The following is a 22,284-nucleotide window of genomic DNA, read 5'->3' as shown; positions in this document are numbered from 1 at the left end:
CCCATGAGAAATAAAAACATATGTCCATACAAAGATTTGTGTACAGATGTTTGTACAGCTTTAGTCACAACAGTCAAACACTGGGAACAACTGAAATGTCCATTAACAGGAGAATGGTCAAATAATATATGGCATAAAAAGAAACTAACAATTATTTACTGATATAAACAACATGGATGAATCTTAAATTTGAATGAAGAAAGTCAGATACAAAAGAAGTACATACAATTTATACGATCCCTTTTATATAAAATGCTAACTAATCTACGGGCAAAGCAGATAGGTGGCATATACCAAGGACGGAGGGAGGCGTGGGGTGTGAAGGGGCTAGAGGAATCTCTTAGGGTTGGTGGAAGGGTTGTGTATCTCGACTGTGGTGATGATTTGTGGGCATACACAACTGTCAAAACTCATTGAATTGTACACTTTGGATGCAACTTACAATAGGCAAATTATTCCTCAAAAGAGTTGGTGAGGAAAAAAATTTTTAAATCTGATTTTCAAATTGATTTTCTACTATAGTCTAAAAAAATTCTTTAGTTCAATTTTTAAAAAGGGAAGAGTTGTCATTTTTCTGAGACCATGGCTTCTGTTAATGAAATAAACAAATGTCTCTCTGTGTTAAAAGTCTTTAGATAGTAAATACAGTAGGGGTTCTAATTTAGTCTTAATGCCACAGGGGTAGGACTTTAATGCAGTTTTCAAAGACAAACTCAATGAATAGCTGCATTTCCTGGTCACTTTCGAAGACACTGAAAGGGGAAAAATCAATATGTGGAGTCTGACAAGCATGAATCATAGAAAAGGTTGTTTTGTTTTTTGGTTTTTTTTCTTTTTTCTTCTTTTCCTGGAATCCTTTGGGAGACAATGAATCTTTATCTTCTGTGTTTGAGTTGTTAACATTTGGTGTTTCCTGAGAACACATATGGATAAAATACCTTTCCAAAAGAGCTTGACATCGATCCCTGACAAAGACTAGGAGGAAATATTAAACAGATGGTTTGTGAGCACTTAGAAAGGGAACCTGATATCCCTGTGTACAAGGCTGAGAAATGGAGCCTGGTTGACAGCATCATTAGGATGATTTGTAACTGGTTGAAAGACTTACATACCCAGTGAGTGCAGTCTGCTGTCAACCTGGACATATGTCCTCTGGAAGCCAAAGTGCATTGATCACAGTGGCCGTTTTAGTTTTGGCATATTTATTACTTAGCCATTCTTTGGAATGCTATTATAAAATTTTTATTATATGCAAATAAATTACATGCAACATATATGTAAGCCATGAAGCTTAAGAGCAGAATGAACTCTCATGAATCCTTTACTCAACTTAAGAAACAGATCATCAATGCTACTAAGATATGTGTATGCTCTGCCCTGACCTTCTCTAAGGGAAATCTTGCCACACTAAATTTTTAGAAATCATTCCTTTTAAAAGCAGTTTTATTATTTTAAACAAACACTTTACTATTTTAGTTTTGCTTGAGCTTTATAAAGAGGTATCTTGTGAATATCCTTGTTATCTGCTTTTTTCTTATTACTGAAGATTCATCTACATTGTATATATAGCTCTGGTTCATTCATTTTTATAACTATGATATTCCACTTTGTGAATATAACTTATAATATTTATTCATATGTCATTCAATGGATATTTGAGCTCTCCATCTAATTTTTGGCTTTTTGAATCATGTCAATATTCAAATTCTTGTATGTCTCCAGGTGCACATTTGAAAAATTTTTCTGGCGACATTCTCCTAGGAATGGAATTGCTGAATTGTACTGTATTGTGAATGTTACTTTACAACAAAATGATAAGTTGTGAACCAATTTACATTCTTTCTGACACTGTATAAGAATTTCCATGCTCTGCTACTGCCAACACTATAGTGAGACTTCTTAATTTTTTGCAAACTAGTGGGCATAAAAATGGGCTATCACTGTTTTAATTTGTATTTCCCTGATTATTAATAAGAATGAGAATTTTTCTTCTGTTTATTTGCCATAAGAGTTCCTCTTCTGTGAAGTGCCTGTTCAGATCTTTCATTGATTTCAAAATTAGGTCGTCTTTTTAAAAAAAACTGAGTTTCAGGCATTCCTATATTCCTTATTCTGGACACCAACTCATTCTTTTTATTGGTCATACAAGTTGTAAATACAGTTATGATTTGTCTTATCACTTTCTTTATGGTGTCTTTTGATGAACAGAAATTCTTTTTTTAAAACATTTTTTATTGAGTTACAGTCAATTTACACTGTTGTGTCAAATTCTAGTGTAGAGCACAATTTTTCAGTTATACATGAACATACATATATCCATTGTCCCATTTTTTTTCGCTGTGATCTACCACAAGATCTCGTATATATTTCCCTGTGCTATACAGTATAATCTTGTTTATCTATTCTACATATGCCTGTCAGTATCGACAAATTTTGAACTCTATCCCTTCCCACTCCCCTCCCCCTTGACAACCACAAGTTTGTATTCTATGTCTATGAGTCTGTTTGTTTTGTATTTATGTTTTGTTTTGTTTTTCAGATTCCTCATATGAGCGATCTCATATGGTATTTTTCTTTCTCTTTCTGGCTTACTTCACTTAGAATGACATTCTCCAGGGACATCCAAGTTGCTGCAAATGGGGTTATGTTGTCTTTTTTATGGCTGAATAGTATTCCATTGTATAAATATACCAAAACTTCTTTATCCAGTCATCTGTTGATGGACATTTAGGCTGTTTCCATGTCTTGGCTATTGTAAATAGTGCTGCTATGAACATTGGAGTGCAGGTATCTTTTTGAAGTAGTATTCCTTCTGGGTCATATAGTAAGTCTATTCATAGTCTTTTGAGGAATCTCCATACTGTTTTCCACAGTGGCTGCACCAAACTGCATTCCCACCAGCAGTGAAGGAGGGTTCCCTTTTCTCCACAGCCTCTCCAGAATTTGTCATTTGTGGACTTTTGAATGGTGGCCATTCTGACTGGTGTGAGGTGATACCTCATTGTAGTTTTGATTTGCATTTCTCTGATAATTAGTGATATTGAGCATTTTTTTCATGTGCCTATCGATCATTTGTATTTTTTCCTTGGAGAATTGCTTGTTTAGGTCTTCTGCCCATTTTGGGATTGGGTTGTTTGTTTTCTTCTTATTAAGTTGTATGAGCTGCTTATATATTCTGGAGATCAAACCTTTGTCAGTTTCATTTGCAAAAATTTTCTCCCATTCCGTAGGTTGTTGTTTTGTTTTACTTATGGTTTCCTTTGCTGTGAGGAAGCTTGTAAGTTTAATTAGGTCCCATTTGTTTATTCCTGCTTTTATTTCTATTGCTTGGGTAGACTGCCCCAGAAATTCTTAATTTTAAAGTATTCATAGTTACCAATCTTTTGTTTTATGCTTAGCAAACTTTATTCCTTCTCCTCTCTACCTTTGGTGATAAAAATTTTCTCCTATATTTTCTTGTAAAAGTTTTAAAGTTTTAGAGGCTTTTATATTTAAGTCCTTAAACCATTTAAAATGTATTTTTGTAAATGGCACGCAGCAGGGATCAAATATCATTTTTCTCACGTGGAATACTGGTAGTTCCAGTATGAGTTACTGACTAGATCCATCCTTTCCCACTGCTCTGCCATGTTGGCTCAGCCGCACATCAAGTTTTCATGTAACATGTCTGTTTGTCCCTGGTCTCTCTCAGCTGTCCTAGACTGGACAATCTACCTCTGTGTCAATATAATACTATCTTAATTAGAATAGCCTTATAATCACCTTAATATCTGATAGGGCAAACCTTAGCCTTAATATATATCTTAGCCTCTATTATATACATTAGGATCAGCTTGTCAAGTTCATCAAAAAAACTCTGATAGCATTTTGATTGAAATTGCATTTGATAGATCATTTTGGGAAGAATGGACTCTTTCTGATTTTGAATGTTTCTCTCCATTAACATGCTCCATTTAATTATATCTTCTTTAAAGTACATCAGTAAAATTTTAAACTTTTCCCAATAACTATTCTATGCATCTTTTGTTAAGATTTATTTCTAAATGCTCTACTTTTTGTTATTATAAAAGGTATTTCTTTGGTTTTTTGGGGGGGTGGTAATTAGGCTTATTTATTTAAATGGAGGTACTGGGGAATTGAACCCAGGACCTCGTGCATGTTAAGCACACACCCTATAGCTGAGCTATACCCTCCCTCCCTAAATGTTTTTCTTTTTCTTTTTTTGGAGGAGGGTATGTAAAAGGTATTTCTTTAAAAATTGAATTTTCTAAGAGTTTCTTTCTAATTATAGAAATGCTATTGACTTTTGTATCTTGATCTTATATCCAGCCACCTTGTTAAATTCTTACTAATTGTAATAATTTTTCCATAGACTCTTTTGGTTATTAATGTAGCCAGTCAAATATGTTTCAAATAAAGACAGTCTTGCTTCTTTCTTTCCAATCTTCATACCCTTAAGTATTTTTCTTAACTATTAGACTAGAACAACTATGTTGAACCAAAGTGGTGATGGGATATACGTGTCTTATTCCTGACTTTTGAAGGCAATCTTTCTAACATTCCACCAGTAAAAATCGTATTGTAGGTTTTTGGTTGAAACATTTTGCCAAGTTATGGAAGTTATTTTCTATTCCTAGCTTACTAAGATTTTTCTTTTAAATATGAATGGATGTTCATTTTATCGTATGTTTTTCTGTATTTATTAAGGTAATATGATTTTTAACTTTTGATCTGTTGATGTGGTAAGTTATACATCTCTTTTTTTACTATAGTTGATTTATGATGTTACATTAGTTTCAGGTGCACAATATAGTGATTCAGTATTTTTATAGATTATATGCCATTTAACTTTATTATAAAATATTGGTTATATTCCCTGTGCTTATCTTATTTATTTTATACATAGTAGTTTGTAACTTTTACAAACTTTCCTTTCCCCTATCTTGCCCCTCCCCCAAGCCCTCTACCCACTGATAACCACTAGTTTGTTCTTTGCATCTGTGAGCCTATTTCTGTTTTATTATATTCATTCATTTTATTTTTTAGATTCTCCTCATAAATGATAACATACAGGATTTGTCTTTGTCTGACTTACTCCACTAAGCATAATACCCTTCAGGTCCATGCCTTATGTGCAAATGGCAAAATTTCATTCTTTTTTATGGCTGAGTAATATTCCATTGTATTTTCATACACTACATCGCCTTTATCTACTCATCTATTGATGGACACTTAAGTTGCTTCCATATCTTGGCTGTTGTAAATAATGCTGTTACTAACATTGGGGTGCACTATCTTTTCAAATTATAGTGTCTTCGTTTTCTTCAGATATATACTCAGGAGTGGAACTACTGGATCATATGGTAGGTCTATTTTCAATTTTTTTAGGAACTTCCATCCTGTTTCCATAATGGCTGAACCAATTTATATTCCCACCAACAGTGTACTAGAGTTTCCTTTTCTCCACATCCTCACCGACATTTATTACTTGTTGTCTTTTTGATGATAGCCATTCTGACAGGTGTGAGGTGCAATCTCACTGTGGTTTTGATTTGCATTTCCCTGATGATTAGTGATGTTAAACATCTTTTTATGTGCCTGTTGGCCATCTGTATGTCTTCTTTGGGAAAATGTCTACTCAGGTCGTCTGTCCACTTTTTTAATAGAATTATTTGTTTTTTTGATATTGAGTCGTGTGAGCCCTTTATATATTTTGGATAATGATCCCTTATTAGACATATCATTTGCAAATATCTTCTCCCATTCAGTAGGTTGTCTTTTTGTTTTGCTGATGATTTCTTTCACTGTGCAATAGCTTTTAAGTTTAATTAAGTCTTGTTTGTTTATTTTTGCTTTTGTTTTCATTGCCTTAGGAGACAGATCTAAAAAAAATGTTGCTATGATTTATGTCAAAAGGTGTTCTGCCTCTATTTTCTTCTAGGAGTTTTATGGCTTTTGGTCTTACAATTAAGTTGTTAATCCATTTTGAGTTTATTTTTGTATACAGTGTGAGAAAAATGTTTTAATTTCATTCTTTTATACATGGCTGTGCTGTTTTCCCAACACCACTATTGAAGAGACTGTCTTTTCTCCATTGTGTATTTTTGTTTCCTTTATCATAGATTAATTGACTTTAAGTGCATAGGTTTATTTCTGGGTTCTCTATTCTGTTCCACTGATTTATGTATCTGTTTTTGTGCCAGTACCATACTTTTTTTTTTAAATTACTGTACCTTCATAATATAGTCCGAAGTTAGGGAGCAAGATACCTGAAGCTTTTTTCTTTTTTCTCAAGATTGCCTTGGCCATTTAGGGTCTTTGTAGTTCCATACAAATTTTAAAATTATTTGTTCTAGTTCTGTGAAAAATGTCATGGGTACTTTTAGGGGTTGCATTAAATCTGTAGATTGCTTTGGATAGTAGGGATATTTTAACAATATTAATTCTTCCAATCCATGAACACAGGGTATCTTTCCATTTATTTGTATCATCCTTAATTTCCCTCATATTTTCTCATAGTTTTCAGAGTATGGGCTTTTTTTTCACCTCCATGGTTAAGTTTATATATTTCTAATGCAAAAATCACCTCGCATTCCTGAGGTAAATCCAATTTGGTCAATTCTGTATTCTCTTTTTATATATGACTAGATTATTTTAGATTGTTTTATCTATTTTCATGAGTGGACAGGCCTGCCATTTTCTTTCCTTACATTGTTTTTGCCTGGTTTTCTACCATGACTTGAGGGGGTTGTTTTCTTTTTTCTTTTTCTCTTTTTTTCTTTTTTAACGTCTAGAAGAGTTTGTATAAGACTGGCATGATCTGTTCCTTGAAAGTTTGACAGAATTTGACTGTAAAACCATCTAGGATTGATCGGATAAAGAAGTTGTGGTATATTTACACAATGGAGTACTACTCAGAAATAAAAAAGAATAAAATAATGCCATTTGCAGCAACATGGATGGACCTGGAGATCATCATTCTATGTGAAGTAAGCCAGAAAGAGAAAGAAAAATATCATATGATATTCATGTGTGGAATCTGAAAAAAAAGAAAAAGAAAAAAAGAGGACACTAATGAACTCATCTACAGAACAGAAACAGACTTGGCAGACTTAGTAAACAACCTTTTTGCTACTGGGGGAAAGAGGGTGGGAAGGGATAAACTTGGGAGTTTGAGATTTGCAAATGTTAGCCACTATATATAAAAATAGATAAAAAACAAATTTCTTCTGTAGAGCACAGGGAACTATATTCAATATCTTGTAATAACCTTTAATGAAAAAAGAATATGAAAACAAATGTATGTATATATGTGTATGACTGGGATGTTACGCTGTACACTAGAAATTGACACACTGTAACTGACTATACTTCAATTAAAAAATTGAAAAACAAAGTTAATCCTTTCATTTTAGACCTTGTTCAAGAACTTTCTAAAAGATAAGTCTACCTTCTTAATTTTTAAGTTCACTTTTTCTTCAGCTATTCTGGATCTTGCAGTCTCCGAGTCATCTTTATAACTAGTTCTCACTGTGCAGGGCTGAACGAAAGAAGGCAGAATTTAGACCAGCTGGACATATTCTCATAATTCCTTTTTAAACTGATCTGTAATATCAACATTTCCTTGTAATCTGTTTCTTTCTTTGAAAAGTGGCATGTAGACAATTTTTATTTAATTGATGATCATCTCACCATAGTTAAAAAGTTAAAAATAGATTCAAGAAGTGTTTGAATCAATTCATGATATCCATGGGCTACGAAGGGAAGCTATAGGTGTTTGAGATATGTCCCTAACTATCTGAGTTGATGTTAGAGTGACCACCATCTCTCACAAATCATTTGATTTTTTCCAATCATTCATTTATTTACTCTTTCAAGAATCTACTATGTGCCAAGCAGAATGATATATCCTGGTGACACAAAGATGTAAAAGTCTTATCCTCAGGTGACTCACAGTCCACTTGGGGCCTGGCCATTAATGACAAATCTCAGAAATATTAAGCCATCCATACACAAAAATTAAAAAAAATCAATACTAAGGATAGCTAACTTTCACTAAGCATTTATTATACACTAAGTAATTAACATACATGATCTCATTTAATCCCCACAACTACTGCATGGGGCAGGAATTAATCACTAAGGCTTAGACAGTTTAGACAGGCTAAGTACCTTCTCTGAAATGACATAGGTAGGAAGTAATAGAAATGGGATTTAGGCTCTGGCAACCAACTTCCAGAGCCCTCAACCTTCTGAGAATGAGAAAAGTTGCTCTTGCTAATCTCTTGATAAGGACACCAGATAAAGTAAAACATTAATGGAATAAAGGAATTAACCATGAGGAAAGCAGAGGCAAATTGGGAAGATTTCAAACTATGAACCATACACACACTTTACCCACAAAGAGGAACTACAAGCAACTTATGGGATAATGTATTATTTATAAGCAAACAGGTAGTTCCTGGAAGAATCATTAGCAGGGACACAAGATAGAAAGCTGGTTTCCTGCATTGTAAAGCTCTTCTAAACAGTGCTAGCCTCAGAGGGGAAGGGTATAGCTCTAGTGGTAGAGCACATGCATACACGAGGTCCTGGGTTCAATCCCCAGTACCTCCTCTAAAAATAAATAAATCTAATTACAACCCCCCACCAAGATAAAAATAAATAATACAATAATAAACAGTGCTAGCCTCTGAGTATTTTAAATAAAGACAGCAGGTACCCTCAAAGTACTCTGAGCTCTGTGCCATTAAAGATACAGTACTTTCTGGGTACAGTCACTGAAGGGAGAAAAGGACATAGTCCAGCCAGATTTATCCATGGCCAAAGAGAAATAAAAAGAGCCTCTCTCTCACAGATTCAGTTTGAGAACCCACTGGGAAGGACTCTGATTGGTGGCCTGGAGAGCTATGACTGCTTCACCTGGGTTATGGACCATGCTGGGACCAGGAAAGTAGAGGTGTTACTAGAGAAAGGGGATGCTGGACAGATCAGGAACAGACTCTACAGGTATCACTGTCATCAATTCATTCAACAAATATCTATTGAAAATCTAGGATACAGTGGGACACAGAAGTGAGTAAGACAAATTCGTAATCCCAGGGCTTAATGCCTAATGTTCAATGCAGATAGAAAAGATATCAAGTAGCTTACAGTTTAGGTGAGAAGACAAAATGATTACACAGTAAAGCAATGGTGAACAATTCTATATGGTATATAATTAAGCACTAAATTGTGCAGTGCAGATCACAAGCGATGTGGTTGTTCTAAGGAGAGGAAAATCAATACAGTAGTCACAAACCTGAATTAGGGCTTAAAGGATGGGGAGGGTTTGGCTGGAAGAGGATAGCGGAAGGAATTCAAAGGAAAGAAGAGGGAATTCAGGGGAAAAGAGTACAAGTGGAGGAACAGAGACAAAAGGATAGTCAGTGAGGAGACTGATTTGAGGAAAGCAGTGTGTATGTAGTAGGTGACAGAGCTCATACACCAAACAGCAAGGCTGGTGACCCTCCCCCCATCAGAAAAATGGCAGTGGTCCATGATGCTGGAACAATCCACATGTCAGAATCTGATGGGAAATACATTGTTGGTTACCAACCCCTGACATCATTAGGGGGTGAAGGGAAGAGTGAGGTATTCAATAGTATAAGAATAGTGGGCACCTCCACGTGTACAGAACCTTGGAGAAGGCCAATGTGGCCAGAAGGAACTGCTGGAGAGTGATCTGTAACTTGAATGTTGGACAAATTAAAACCTTTATTTTATTGATTACATTTTAAGGAGATTATTTAAAAAGTTTAAAAAAATTGAAGTATAGTTGATTCACATTTCAGGTGTGCAGCAAAGTGATTCAGTTATGCATATGTATTCTTTTTCAGATTCTTTTCCATTATAGGTTATTACAAGACATTGAATATAGTTCCCTGTGCTATACAGTTTGTCTATTTTATATATAGTAGTGTGTATCTGTTAATCCCAAATTCCAAATTTACTCCTCTCCCTTTTCTCCGTTGGTGACTGTAAGTTTGTTTTCTATGTCTGAGTCTATTTCTGTTTTGTAAATAAGTTCATTTGTATCATTTCTTTTAGATGTCACATCTAAGTGATAAGAAACCTTTAAAACTCCATAATTTGGGAATGTCTACTTGACTTCGTGATGAAAATCTTTTCATAAATTCCCATTGCTTTAGAATGCAACCCAAATGTCTTAGAACTAGGGCATAGATGGCCTTTCTTGATCTAACCCTTGCCTGCCTTTATAGCCTCACTTTTGCTGCTAGGCTCCTGTCATAGGGAACCATGGGCATGTCTCTGAAAGTTGATTTATCTGGCTTTCTCATGCCTCTGGGTCTCCTTTTTGAGTGCCCTTTTCCTCTTCCTCCAGTTGGTTAGTTCCTATTTGTTCTTCAAGACTCAGTTTGAGTATTTTCTCTTCTAGAAGGTGTAGGATTATTGATGACTTACGTAGGATTTATTGGCAGGGACTTGGGTGCCAGTGATCACTGGGTGGGGGTAGGCAGGCTTGGGACCTCAGGGCCGGGAAGCTGGTGATTGAGAACCTATTCTGAGGAAGTGGGGAAGATACAGGAGGCGGGGCACATGTAAACCAAATCTATAATCCTCTGGCACATGCTCCATTGTTCCATCAAACTTCACTTACAAAACACAAATTCAAAGATAAAATTATTAAGAACTCCGAGAAAGTAACCAAAGAGCATTCAATCCTAAGTATAGGGCCTTTCTGAATACAAGGCCCTGTGTGACTGCACTGGTCATAAGCCCGTGAAGACAGCCCTACAGAGAAGTCTGTTCATACAGCATTGGTTTTACTAGAAAATGTAATAAACCAAACTGTTCATCAATAAGCAATTAAATAAAGAAACTGGTCCAACCACACAGTAAAAAAGATCATGCAGCCAGCAGAAAATGAGACAGGTCTATAGATACTAACACAGACAGCTGTCCAACATACAAAGAGGATTATAGAATATTATGTATGTCATGATCTTGTTAAAATACTTCTATCTCTTTATCGCTCTCTCAATCTCTCTCTCTGTCTAATGGGACATTAAGAGGGATACCCCAATATCTTAAAAGCGATTAAAAAAACACAGATGAACTTATATATAAAACACAAACAGACTCACAGAGATAGAAAACAAAATTATGGTTACCAGGGGAGAAGGGAGTGGGAGGGGATAAATTGGGAGTTCGAGATTTGCAGACACTGACTGGTATACATAAAATAGATAAACAATATTCAATATCTTGTAGTAGCTTAAGGTAAAAAAGAATATGAAAATGAATACATGTGTATTCATGTATGACTGAATCATTGTGCTGTCCACCAGAAATTGACACAACATTGTCAACTGACTATATTTAAATAAAAAAAAGTGATTAGAGGAGGAAGGAATTTTTACTTTTTTATATCTATAATATTACATGAACATACATTGTTTCTGAAATTAAAAATATGATTAAAAAATTCAACACTTCACACCTAGAAACACCTGTCTGAACCACAGTGAAGTATGTTGGCTTCATTTCATTTCATGACATAAAAATGCCATGGAAAATAATCTTCCTAACCTGTAAAAGACTGCTCATTAAAACCTCTGCTATTCTTTTTACCTTTTCCTTTAATTCTTACCATCGCTGCTGGGCTCTTCAACAGGGGATGCTGAGTCCATACAGCCAAGGACTCCCTTTGTGATCTCAACCACCTGAAGCCTCCTGACCCTGACTAGGTCTGTATCTTTCAGTCCTTCCTCCAATTGTTTGACCACCTCTTTTCCAGGCTGTGAAGTCAGAACAGTAATCTGGAAATAAATCAAAGAATCACATGGCTACTTTTCCTGATGTACAGAGTGAAGGACAGAAACCCTGCAGAAATCTGTGGTAGTGGCTATTGTCTTTACGGCAAAGAAGAGGATTTAATCGTAACTTGCAAATCAAATTTCATTTGACAGATTCTGGTGGGAGAGGTCTGGTGGGCAGATCATCACAGGACCCTTCCAAACAGGCTGAGCCTACCCCAGAAAGTTACCAGTGAGAGGCCATCAGTGTATTTTAGTATTTTTAGGGTTGAATGAATCACTTGCAGTATTTCTCCTGCTTAAAGTGCTTTGATTTCACTAGGAAACAAAGGAAATAGAGTCCTTAAATTCCACTCACTAAGTATCAGAGATCCTATATGCTGTTTTCTCACGGTGGTGCCTCCATGTAGATTTCTCTCCTTGCTCAACCAGGATCCAGGTTGAACTCGAAACTCCGGAAGGCAAGTATTAAATATAAGCAATTCTCTTTTGTACTTAGACACTTCTAATTGATGAAGAAGGATGCAAATGAAAGCATAATTCTTTAAACTCATTTGTTTGATGCCTGATGTTATCAGAACTCAGAGTCAGTCATGCACCCAATGGAGTATCTGTCATGACCTTCAATGTGTATCAAACAGAGAACAGGATAAGGATGACTAACAATGATGGACTGATGGGAAGACGGCTTAGAGTCCTGAGGGCAGCATCTCTTACCTCCAGGGAAGTGTAGGTCAGAGCTGCACCTGTGGTCACGTGTCTGCTGTACTGTTTGAGCTGCTGGAGCCCATCCTCTACTGCCAGCTGCAGAGAAATGCCTTGTGGTCTGAAACAACCTTCTCTTTGCAATAAGCGGAGTTCTGAGATGCAGGCCTGCAGCCTCGCAAAGTTCCCTTTCACTTGCTGCAGAGAAAATACCAACCAAAGATGCAAATCTTTAGTGACCTAGGTTTCAGATTAACTGTCTAACTTCATGATCAATTACTCCTCAGGAGTACTTTTGCCTCCCTGAAAATCTGTTTATTTGACCAAGATCTACAGAATGCCTATTATGTTTTAGGCACTAGACCAGAGGAAGGAAAATCTGCAGTCAAAGGCTTTGATTATGTGGAGTTACTAGAAAAAGGAAAGAACGTGTTTTACATATTTACTCACCCAAAGGAAGGTTCAGTTGTGACTGTTAGTTTTTGTTTTTTTCAAATTGGATAACTCATTTTTAATTTAAAGACACAGGTTAAAAGTGGAAGAATAGGGAAATATATCCTGTGCAAATACAAACAAAAAGCAAGCTGGAGTCACTATATTAATATCAGACAATGTAAACTTAAGAACAAGGAATATTACAAAAGTTAGAGAGGGACATTTTTTAAACACAATTAAAAATTTTTTTTGTATTTTTTGGGGGGGTAATTAGGTCTTATTTATTTATCTTTGATAGAGGTACTGGGGATTGAACCCAGGGCCTTACGTATGTTAGGCATGCACTCTACCACTGAGCTATACCCTCCCCCACTCCATTTAGTTGTGACTGCTTAATTTTACTTTGGGGTAGTTTAGGCAAATTGGAGCCCTAGCAGCATTGCTCTTAAACATTATCTTCATTTCTTAGTCAGTCTAGGCACTGGGAGCTTCTCTATTCAAGAGTGATGTTTTGCCAGAAATGGTTAATCATTTTAGAACTGATAAGGTCCAACCTAATCTACTCCTCAGGATCAGTCACTCCAGTAAAGAAGAGATGCTTGGCTTAGTCTGCAGTCAGGTCAAGGAAACAACATGTAAACCTCCTGGTTCTCCTCACCCTCCTCCACAAAAACTTGTTTTCAGTAAGTAATCTGATTTAATTAGACTCTAGATCAATGTTACATTTCCTAAGCATATATGTATTTTGAATAAGTGTCGAGTTAAAATTTCTGACATTATTTGAATAACATATGTATATTACATATATATATCTTTAAGATGTTTAAAGAAATAAAAGAGGGTATCAAAACCATGAACAAAGAATTAAAAAGCTATCAAAAAAGGACCAGAAAGATTTGAAAATGATCAAAGAGAATTTCTAGAAATTAAAATATAGCAATTAAAAAAACTTCAATGGGTTAACTGATAGATTAAACACCACTAAAAAGACAATTATTGAACTGGGGAATAAAACTAAAAAAGTACCATAGAACACAGCCCAGAGAGCCAAAGATACAGAAAATACAAATAAACATGTTAAGAGAAACGGAGGAAAAATTGAGATCTAATATTTGTTTAATTAGTTCCCCTTTTTAGAAAGCTCTGGTTGACCTAAATCAGTTCCCAGACTTCAGCCAACTTACAGACCCAGAAAACCTTGAATGAAGGGGATGTGGGGCTCCCTTGGGGAAGGACCCCAGTACATTACCAAAAATTTACGCTGTTAGTCTTTCTCCCAGCCTTCCCCAAAGGGACCTACAGCCTTTTACCAGGGTAACTATATATCGAGGAAAAGGGAATGATCAGATCTTGCAGGGTCTATGGGACACTGGCTCTGAACTGACACTAATTCCAGGAGATCCCAAACATTATTGCCCACTAGTCAGGGTAGGGGGCTAATGGAGGTCAGATTTAGACCCCTGATCTAATCAACGAAGGTTTAGATCAGGTCCAGTTGTTCCCCAAATGCACCCTGTGGCCATTTCCTCAGTTTTAGAATGCAAAATTGGAATAGACATACCTAACAGGTAGCAGAATCCCCACACTGGTTTCCTGACCCGTGGAGTGAGGGCAATTACGGTGGGAAAGGCCAAGTGGAAGCTCCTAGAACTGCCTCCACTTGGGAAAATAATAAAAGTAACAGTGCCTTCCTGGAGGAATTGCAGAAATCAGTACCACCATCAAGGACTTGAGAGATGCAGGTGTGGTGATTTCTACCACACCCCCCTTTAACTCACCTATCTGGCCTGTGCAGAAGACAGAAGGATCTTGGAGACTGACAGTGGATTATTACACTAGGTGGTGACTCCAACTGCAGTTGCTGTACCAGATGTGGCTTCATTGCTTGAGCAAATTAACACATCTCCCAGTACCTGGTATGCAGTTGTGGATCTGGAAAATGCTTCTCCATTCCTGTCTATAACACCCCACAGAAGCAGTTTGCTTTCAGCTTCAAGGCCAGCAATACACCCTCACTGTCCTACCTCAGGGGCATATCAGTTCTCCATAATTCAGTTCACAGGGAGTTTGATTGCTGCTCCCTTCCATACGCTATCACACTGGTCTATTACATTAATGACATGGTGATTGGACCTAGTGAGCAAACTACTTTAGCAACTACTTTAGACTTACTGGCAAGACATTTGCATGCCAGAGGGTAGGAAACCAACTGGACTAAAATTCAGGAGCCTTCTACTTCAGTGAAATTTCTAGGGGTCCATTGGTATGGGGCATATTCAGATATTCCATCTAAGGTGATGAATAAGTCTGTTGCTTTTGGAGTAGAAAAGAGAGATCTAGAGGTCAAGTTTCTTTTTAAACAGAAGTTCAACATCATTCTACTTTTAGCTCGTCCTGCATTCTTACCTCTACAAGTTGATTTTGCCAATCCTAAGCCTTTTGAGAACCAGGTGGTTTAAATTGCTTTCTTCCTTGGGTTTCCCCAGTATTGACTTGAGATTTAGCATTCTTGGGACTGTTAAATCAATGATTACTTTTCACCTGTATTATAGCTTCCAAAATTTCATTTTTTTTAAAAAAAAATTTATTTTTATTTATTTTTTTGGTGGGGGGAGGTAATTCAGTTTATTTACTTATTTTTAGAGGGGGTACTGGGGATTGAACCCAAGACCCTGTGCATGCTAAGCATGTGCTCTACCACTTGAGCTATACCCTCCCTGCTCAAACTTTCATTCTGATTTTTTCTCCTCTTATTCAGCAAGCATTCAGAATTCAAAATTCAGAGGTTACATGTTATGTAGAAAAAGTCACCTTTCTATTCTAATTCTTCAGCTAACTGGTAGGTTCCTAGAGGCAATCGATATTACTAGTTTCTTAGGTATCTTTCCAGAGGTATTTCTTTATGTGAAAGAAAATATAAATAGTAAACTTTATCTTTCTTCTTACCAAAATAGAAGAGATTATGATACTCTCTTCTTGATTTTTTGCATAGTATATTGGGCAATTATTTCACTCAATAGATAAAAAGCATTGGTTTTTATGGCTACATAGTATTCCATGAAGAGATGGAACGTAAGTTTATTTAACCAATTCCCTTTTGATTGATAGCAGGTTACTTCCAATCTTTTGCTACTGCAAACAATGCTGAAACAAATAACCTTAAATCATTTTTGCACATATGAAAACATATCTGTAGGATAAATTTCTAAAAGCAGACTTGCTAGGTTAAAGGGTGTGTAAATTTTGATACTGTCACCAAGTTGCCCACTATAGAAGGTGTCAATTTCATTGTGCAGTTGATTCTATCCATGGAAGATTTTTGTTTTTAATTTTTCAGTTCTAAAATTTCTATTTTGTTTTTCTTTACACTTCTATTTCTTTGATGAGACCTTATATTTTTCCATTTGTTCTAAGCATGTTTGTTTATAACTGTTTGCTGGAGCATTTTTATGATGGCTGCTTCAAAATCCTTTTCAGGTAATTCTAACATCTGTGTCTGTGTTGTCTTTTCATTCAAGTTGAGATTTTCCTGGTTCTTAATAATCATAAGTGTTTTTTTTTAAATTGTATTCTAGACATTTTGGGTATTATGCTATAAGACTCTGGATCTTGTTTAAATCTTACGCTTTAGCAGGCCTAGTTTAACACTGTGCCAGAGGGGGAAGTAAGGTTTCCACATAATTATGCCCAGGTCGGGGTGTGCCTCTATTTGACTTCTGATTATATCCCAGGAGGGAGGGTACGCTGTTACTTCTGGGTGGGGATGGAAGTTCAAGTTTTTCATATGGGGCCCATTGACACCCTGGGAGTAGGGAAGCTTTATTACCACCAGGATTTCCAGTAGGAAAAAAGTCCTAACAGTCCTAGCTTTTCACTAGAACTTCACTGACATCACCCTGCCTTGGAGGTAAAAAGGTGCCTACCTCACTGCCACTCCCCACATGGCCTCCACTCTGCCTCCTCCGACATTACCTTAAAAAGGAGGTGGGGGTGAGAGATACCTTGTTATGTTGGATGGGGTGCGGGGAGTCCAGGCCTCCGCACAGCTTCCATGGACACTATGAGGGAGGAGGTCACGTGCACACTAGGTAGGAATCAAAGGTCTGGCTCTCTGTAAGTCCTTTCTGACTATCCCAGCAGCAAGGCTGCTTCAGGAAGAGGATGTACCAGGACCTCTGAAGTCTTTCCCATCTCTGTGACTCTGAACGTGGTAAAGGGGGAGAGTGAAGATTTACATTAGTTTGAGGAAGAAAAGCAACAGCTGTCTACATGTGAGGGAGCTTTGCAAAAGCATTGGGCCCCGGCCCAGCCTTTGCTTTCTGAAACCCTACGAGGAGTTTCACTTGAGTCCTGCATGCAACTGTAGAAAAAATATTTTAATGTTGCTGCACAGTTAGGGCTTTCTGAGAGAAAAAAAAATCTCAAACTGGGTTAAAGGACAAGTCTTGGAAATTAAAGGGTGATTGAATAGCCAGAGACCTCTGAAGAAATTTAAGAGATTTATTTCCCTGTGTTTGCATTTCAAAGGGGGACGGAAGAGGTCAGTTCCTTACATTCCAAAAGACTGTAAATGCCAAGGTTTCTTCCACTCTCTCAGGAGTGGAGGGGATAATATGTGGCCGATTCAAACTCCCGTATTAGTAATTTTGGGGTTCCTCTTCTGCAGTAATCCCCCCCCAATATATAGGATGACATCAGGCTCTCATTGTGGTGCCTGTGGGGTATTGGAGATGGGGAACGGGCACAGTTATTGCTGTAAGAAATCTCTCAAGAAACTGCTGCTCCAGAAACCTCACGTCTGCTTTCAGGAGAATATGAACAAATACAGATATACTCACCACAAAGGGGAGGATGCACTCATGCTGATTTTGTACCATGTATAAGCTGAAGAGGGACATGCGGCTGGGGCCTACCAAGCTGCAGGCCAGTGAGAAGAAGTTCTACAGAGCCTCACAGAGGTTGGAACAGATGTCAGCCCAGGATGGGAGAGTGATGTGCACGATGAGAAGCCTTGGAGGTTGCTGGTAAATCTGCATGCAATGAGAGGGCCCTTTGCCAGTAGTTTGCCCATGATACATGGCAGCCCACCAGATGTGGAATTGTAGCCACACCTGGATATTCTCTACACCTACAGGGTAGAAAAGAGAAATCGCTGGCTTTCATAAACCTGAATTACATTATATACTCTGTTGAAACAATGAACACAGGTCTAGGTGACTAAGTCTAGAAAGCTTCTCTAGGTACTAATGCAAGCTTCTCTAGGCTATTCCATCCCCCCCCCCACTTTTCTTTCTTTTTTTTTATTGAGTTATAGTCAGTTTACAATGTTGTGTCAATTTCTGGTGGACAGCACAATTTTTGTCATACATGAATATACATATATTCATTTTCATATTCTTTTTCACCGTGAGCTACAAGATCTTTAATATATTTCCCTATGCTATACAGCATAAACTTGTTTATCTATTCTATATATACCTTTCAGTATCTACAAATCTCAAACTCCCAGTCTATTCCTTCCCACCCGCCTCCCCACTGGCAACCACAAGTCTGTATGTCTCTATATCTATGAGTCTGTTTCTGTTTTATATTTAAGTTCATTTGTCTTCTTTTGTTTTTTCAGGTTGCACATATAAGCGATCTCATATGGTATTTTTCTTTCTATATTTGGCTTACTTCACTTAGAATGACATTCTCCAGGGACATCCATATTGCTGCAAATGGCATTATGTTGTCATTTTTAATGGCTGAATAGTATCCCATTGTATAAATATACCACAACTTCTTTATCCAGTCATCTGCTGATAGGCATTTAGGCTGTTTCCATGTCTTGGCTATTGTACATAGTGCTGCTATGAATACTGAGGTGCAGGTGTCATTTTGAAGTAGGGTTCCTTCCAGATATATGCCCAGGAGCGGGATTACTGGGTCACATGGTAAGTCTATTTTTAGTCTAGGCTATCCCATCTCAACAGCTCCCAAGGGACCTAGATGTTTGCCTATAATGTAAGGCTGAGAATGCTTAGAGATGTTGAATGGAACTAATCAAAAACTCAAACTTCAGTCTCAAAGAAAGCTATCTGCCTTTATAGAATCTGATCTTTATTAGCATTTATTGTACTGTATTGTAATTTGTTTCTAAGACTGCCTCTGCCACTGTACTGTGAGCTTCCCAAGGATGGAGGACCTGTCTTGTCAACTGTATTTATCAGAGCTTAGCACAGTGTTTATTTGGGACATAGTAATTCTTTTTTTTTTTTTATTAATAGACTTTATTTTTTAGAGCAGTTTCAGGTTCACAGCAGAACTGAGCAGAAAATACAAAGTTCCCATGTATCGCTCCCCACCCACACATATATACTCCCTTAGCCTCAACATCCCTCATCAGTGTGGCATATTTGGTACAATCGATGAACCAACATGGGCACATTATTATCAACCGAAGTCCATAATTTACATTAGGGTTCACTCTTGATGTTGTACATTCTATGGATTTTGACAAATGCATAATGACATATAGCCACCACTATAGTATCACGCAGAATAATTTCATTGCCCTAAAAATCCCTTGTGCTACATTTATTTATTCCTCCCTCCCTCCCTCCCTCTCCCCAAATCCCTGGAAACCATGATCTTTTTATTGTTTCTGTAGCTGTCCCCTTCCCAGAATGTCATTTGGTTGAAACCATACAGTTTGTCGCCTTTTCAGACTGGCTTCTTTCATTTACTAATATGTCTTTTAAGTTTCTTCCACGTCTTTCATGGCTTGATAGCTCATTTCTTTTTTTATAACTGCACACGTTTTTAAATTTACATATATATGGTGCATAGTAATTCTTAAAAATGAAAATATAACCACATTTTCCCCTTTCAGGACCCATTCAAGACCCATTCCTCACTTCAAACTTTTCAGTGAAACAAAACCAAATATACCATTCATTTCAGTGCATTTGCTCATGCTGTCTTCTCTACCTCTGACACCCTTGCCTTCTTTGTTTACTGCCTACTTACACTTATCCCCAGGGCTCAGATTTTGGAAAGGAGAACAAATGGGAACACAGAACAAGCATCAGCAGTGAGACGGGAACACCGTTACAGACGCCCAAACATGGAAAGGGTTACAAGAGGACATAATGAACAGCTTTATACCAGTAAGTTTAATAAAATGGACAAATTGCTAGAAAAAAGATATTTAACCAATACTAAATCAAAAAGAAGATTAAAATACCTAAATAGTCTCTAACCACTGAAAACATTTAATTGGTAGTCAAATATGTTCCCCAAAAGTATCTGTAGGGCTACGTGATTCCACTGATGAGTTTCATGCTATTCTCAAAGATCAAGAATTTCAATCTTCAACAAATTCTTTCAGAAAATAGGAGAGGGCACAAGACTCATTTAATTTTTACTAGTTTAGCATAACCTTTGATACCAAAATCAGATAAAAGTATTACAATAAAAAATTATAGGACAGTCTCATTTATGAATTGAGATGTAAAAATCCTAAAGAAAGTATAAGCAAATTGAAAAACAGCAATATTATAAAAAGAATAACACATCATGACCAACTTGGGTTTATCTCAAGAACATAAGGTTGACATGGCTTTAGAGACCGTCACTGTAATCCATCACGTTAAAAAATCATATGATCAAAAATGGAGAAAAACTCAACATTTATGCCTGATAAAGAAACAATCTTAATATATTAGGAAGAGATGGTAGATATAATCTGATCAAATATGTTTACAAAAGTCTAGAGCAAATATCATTTTTAATGGTGATGCTGAAAGTTTTCCATCCAAGACAAGAGCCCACTATCGTCACTTCTAATCTACACAGTAGTGCAGTTAGCGATAAGGCAAGAAATAAAAAGAAAACAAAAGGGGTTACAATAGAAGAAATGAAACTGTCGTGCAGATGATATGATATTTATATAGAAAATCTAAAAGAACATATTGTTTTATAATTTTCCCCAAGGCTCTCCTTATCTTTCACTAAATTTTATTTTTAGAGATCTGCTATTTTTTAAATGCTTAATGGCATCTTTTTACATTTCATTTTTTGTTTTGTTGCTAAAGCATAGAAATAAAATTGATTTTTATATAATGATTTTGTATTTAACAACATTGCTACACTGTCTTATTAGTTATAATAACTTATCTATAGATTCTTTTGGACTTTATGTTCACAATCATTAATCTGTGAATAATGACATGTATTAGGATGCATGAACAAAGTCAGATCATAGCAGCAAAAAGACTATTTATTAATAGTCTTGTTCACAATTACCCTAGACTGCAAACAATGCAAATTTCAATCAACATTAGAATGGATAAATTCTGTATTCACACAGCGAGGAAAATGAATGACTAGTTACATGCAATGTGGATGGCTCTAAGAAATAGAATATTGAATAAAAGCAGCAAGACACAAAGAAATATATAGTATGATTCTATCTACATAGATTTTAAAGATAAGCAACTATATTGTTTAGGGATGTGTACATAATGCTAAAACTATTTTTCAAGAGCAAGGGGATGATTATGACAAAAATTAGTGTAGTGATTTTCTCTGAAAAGCAAGGAGGGCATGATTAGAAAGGACAAAAGGGGAGGTTGTGGGATGTCAGCAATGTTCTATTTCTTGATCTTTATTGTGGTTACAATGGGTACTCACTTTATAATTATTAAACTACGTGTTCATAGTTTATGAAATTTTCTCTAATATGTTATATTTAACAATAAAAATATTTCAAAAAGAACACTGGACAATCATACAAGAATATATTTTTTAAATTAAAAAAAAAACACAACCCCACCTCTGGGAACTGAAATGATTCTGCACAATTGTTTTTTAGCTAAAGAATTCAGGGAAAATAAAAGCTTCTTTGATCTCCCCTAGGTCCGAAAGAAAGATATTCAAGATAATTTTCAGAAACACTTCGGAACTTGGGATTTTTAAAAATGATCTAAGAGTACATAGATAGATGTGTTTCTCAAAATGAATCTGTGAAGTTATTTCCTTTCAAACTTTCCGTTTTTGGATAGTGGAAGTCAGCATTTGTTCATTCAACAGTTTTTTACTGAGCTCCAATTGTGTGCTGTGTACAGCTGAGCAAAGAAGTAAATGAATATGCTAACCTATTGGAAGTAATCTTGAACCAGAAATTCAAATCAATGAGTAATATATATTTACCAAGAAAGCACATATCATAAATACCTTTTAACTGTACTTTTAAACTAAGTGCATGAGATCATTGTAATGCTGAGTTTGAGGCTGACACACAGAGTCACATAGACAAACAGGTACCCAGACAGAGACCTTA

The 22,284-nt window shown here is 36.3% G+C and overlaps 1 protein-coding gene across 1 annotated transcript in view; it reads right to left on the bottom strand.

Annotated features, from left to right (window-relative positions):
• Nucleotides 1-18,088, bottom strand: part of LOC135320063 (meiosis 1 arrest protein-like) — a 32,467-nt gene extending 14,379 nt beyond the window's left edge. Inside the window, 3 exon segments of the mRNA XM_064482520.1 lie at nucleotides 11,654-11,822; nucleotides 12,537-12,722; nucleotides 17,798-18,088. Of these exon segments, the coding sequence (XP_064338590.1) occupies nucleotides 11,654-11,822; nucleotides 12,537-12,722; nucleotides 17,798-18,037 (595 nt within the window). The 5' untranslated portion in view covers nucleotides 18,038-18,088.
• Nucleotides 18,089-22,284: the final 4,196 nt, after the last annotated feature.

This window comes from Camelus dromedarius, chromosome 36 (assembly GCF_036321535.1).
Source record: "Camelus dromedarius isolate mCamDro1 chromosome 36, mCamDro1.pat, whole genome shotgun sequence".
Classification (NCBI taxonomy): Eukaryota; Metazoa; Chordata; class Mammalia; order Artiodactyla; family Camelidae; genus Camelus; species Camelus dromedarius.
Note: the sequence above shows the minus strand (reverse complement) of the source record. Positions and strands in the feature narration are given on the sequence as shown.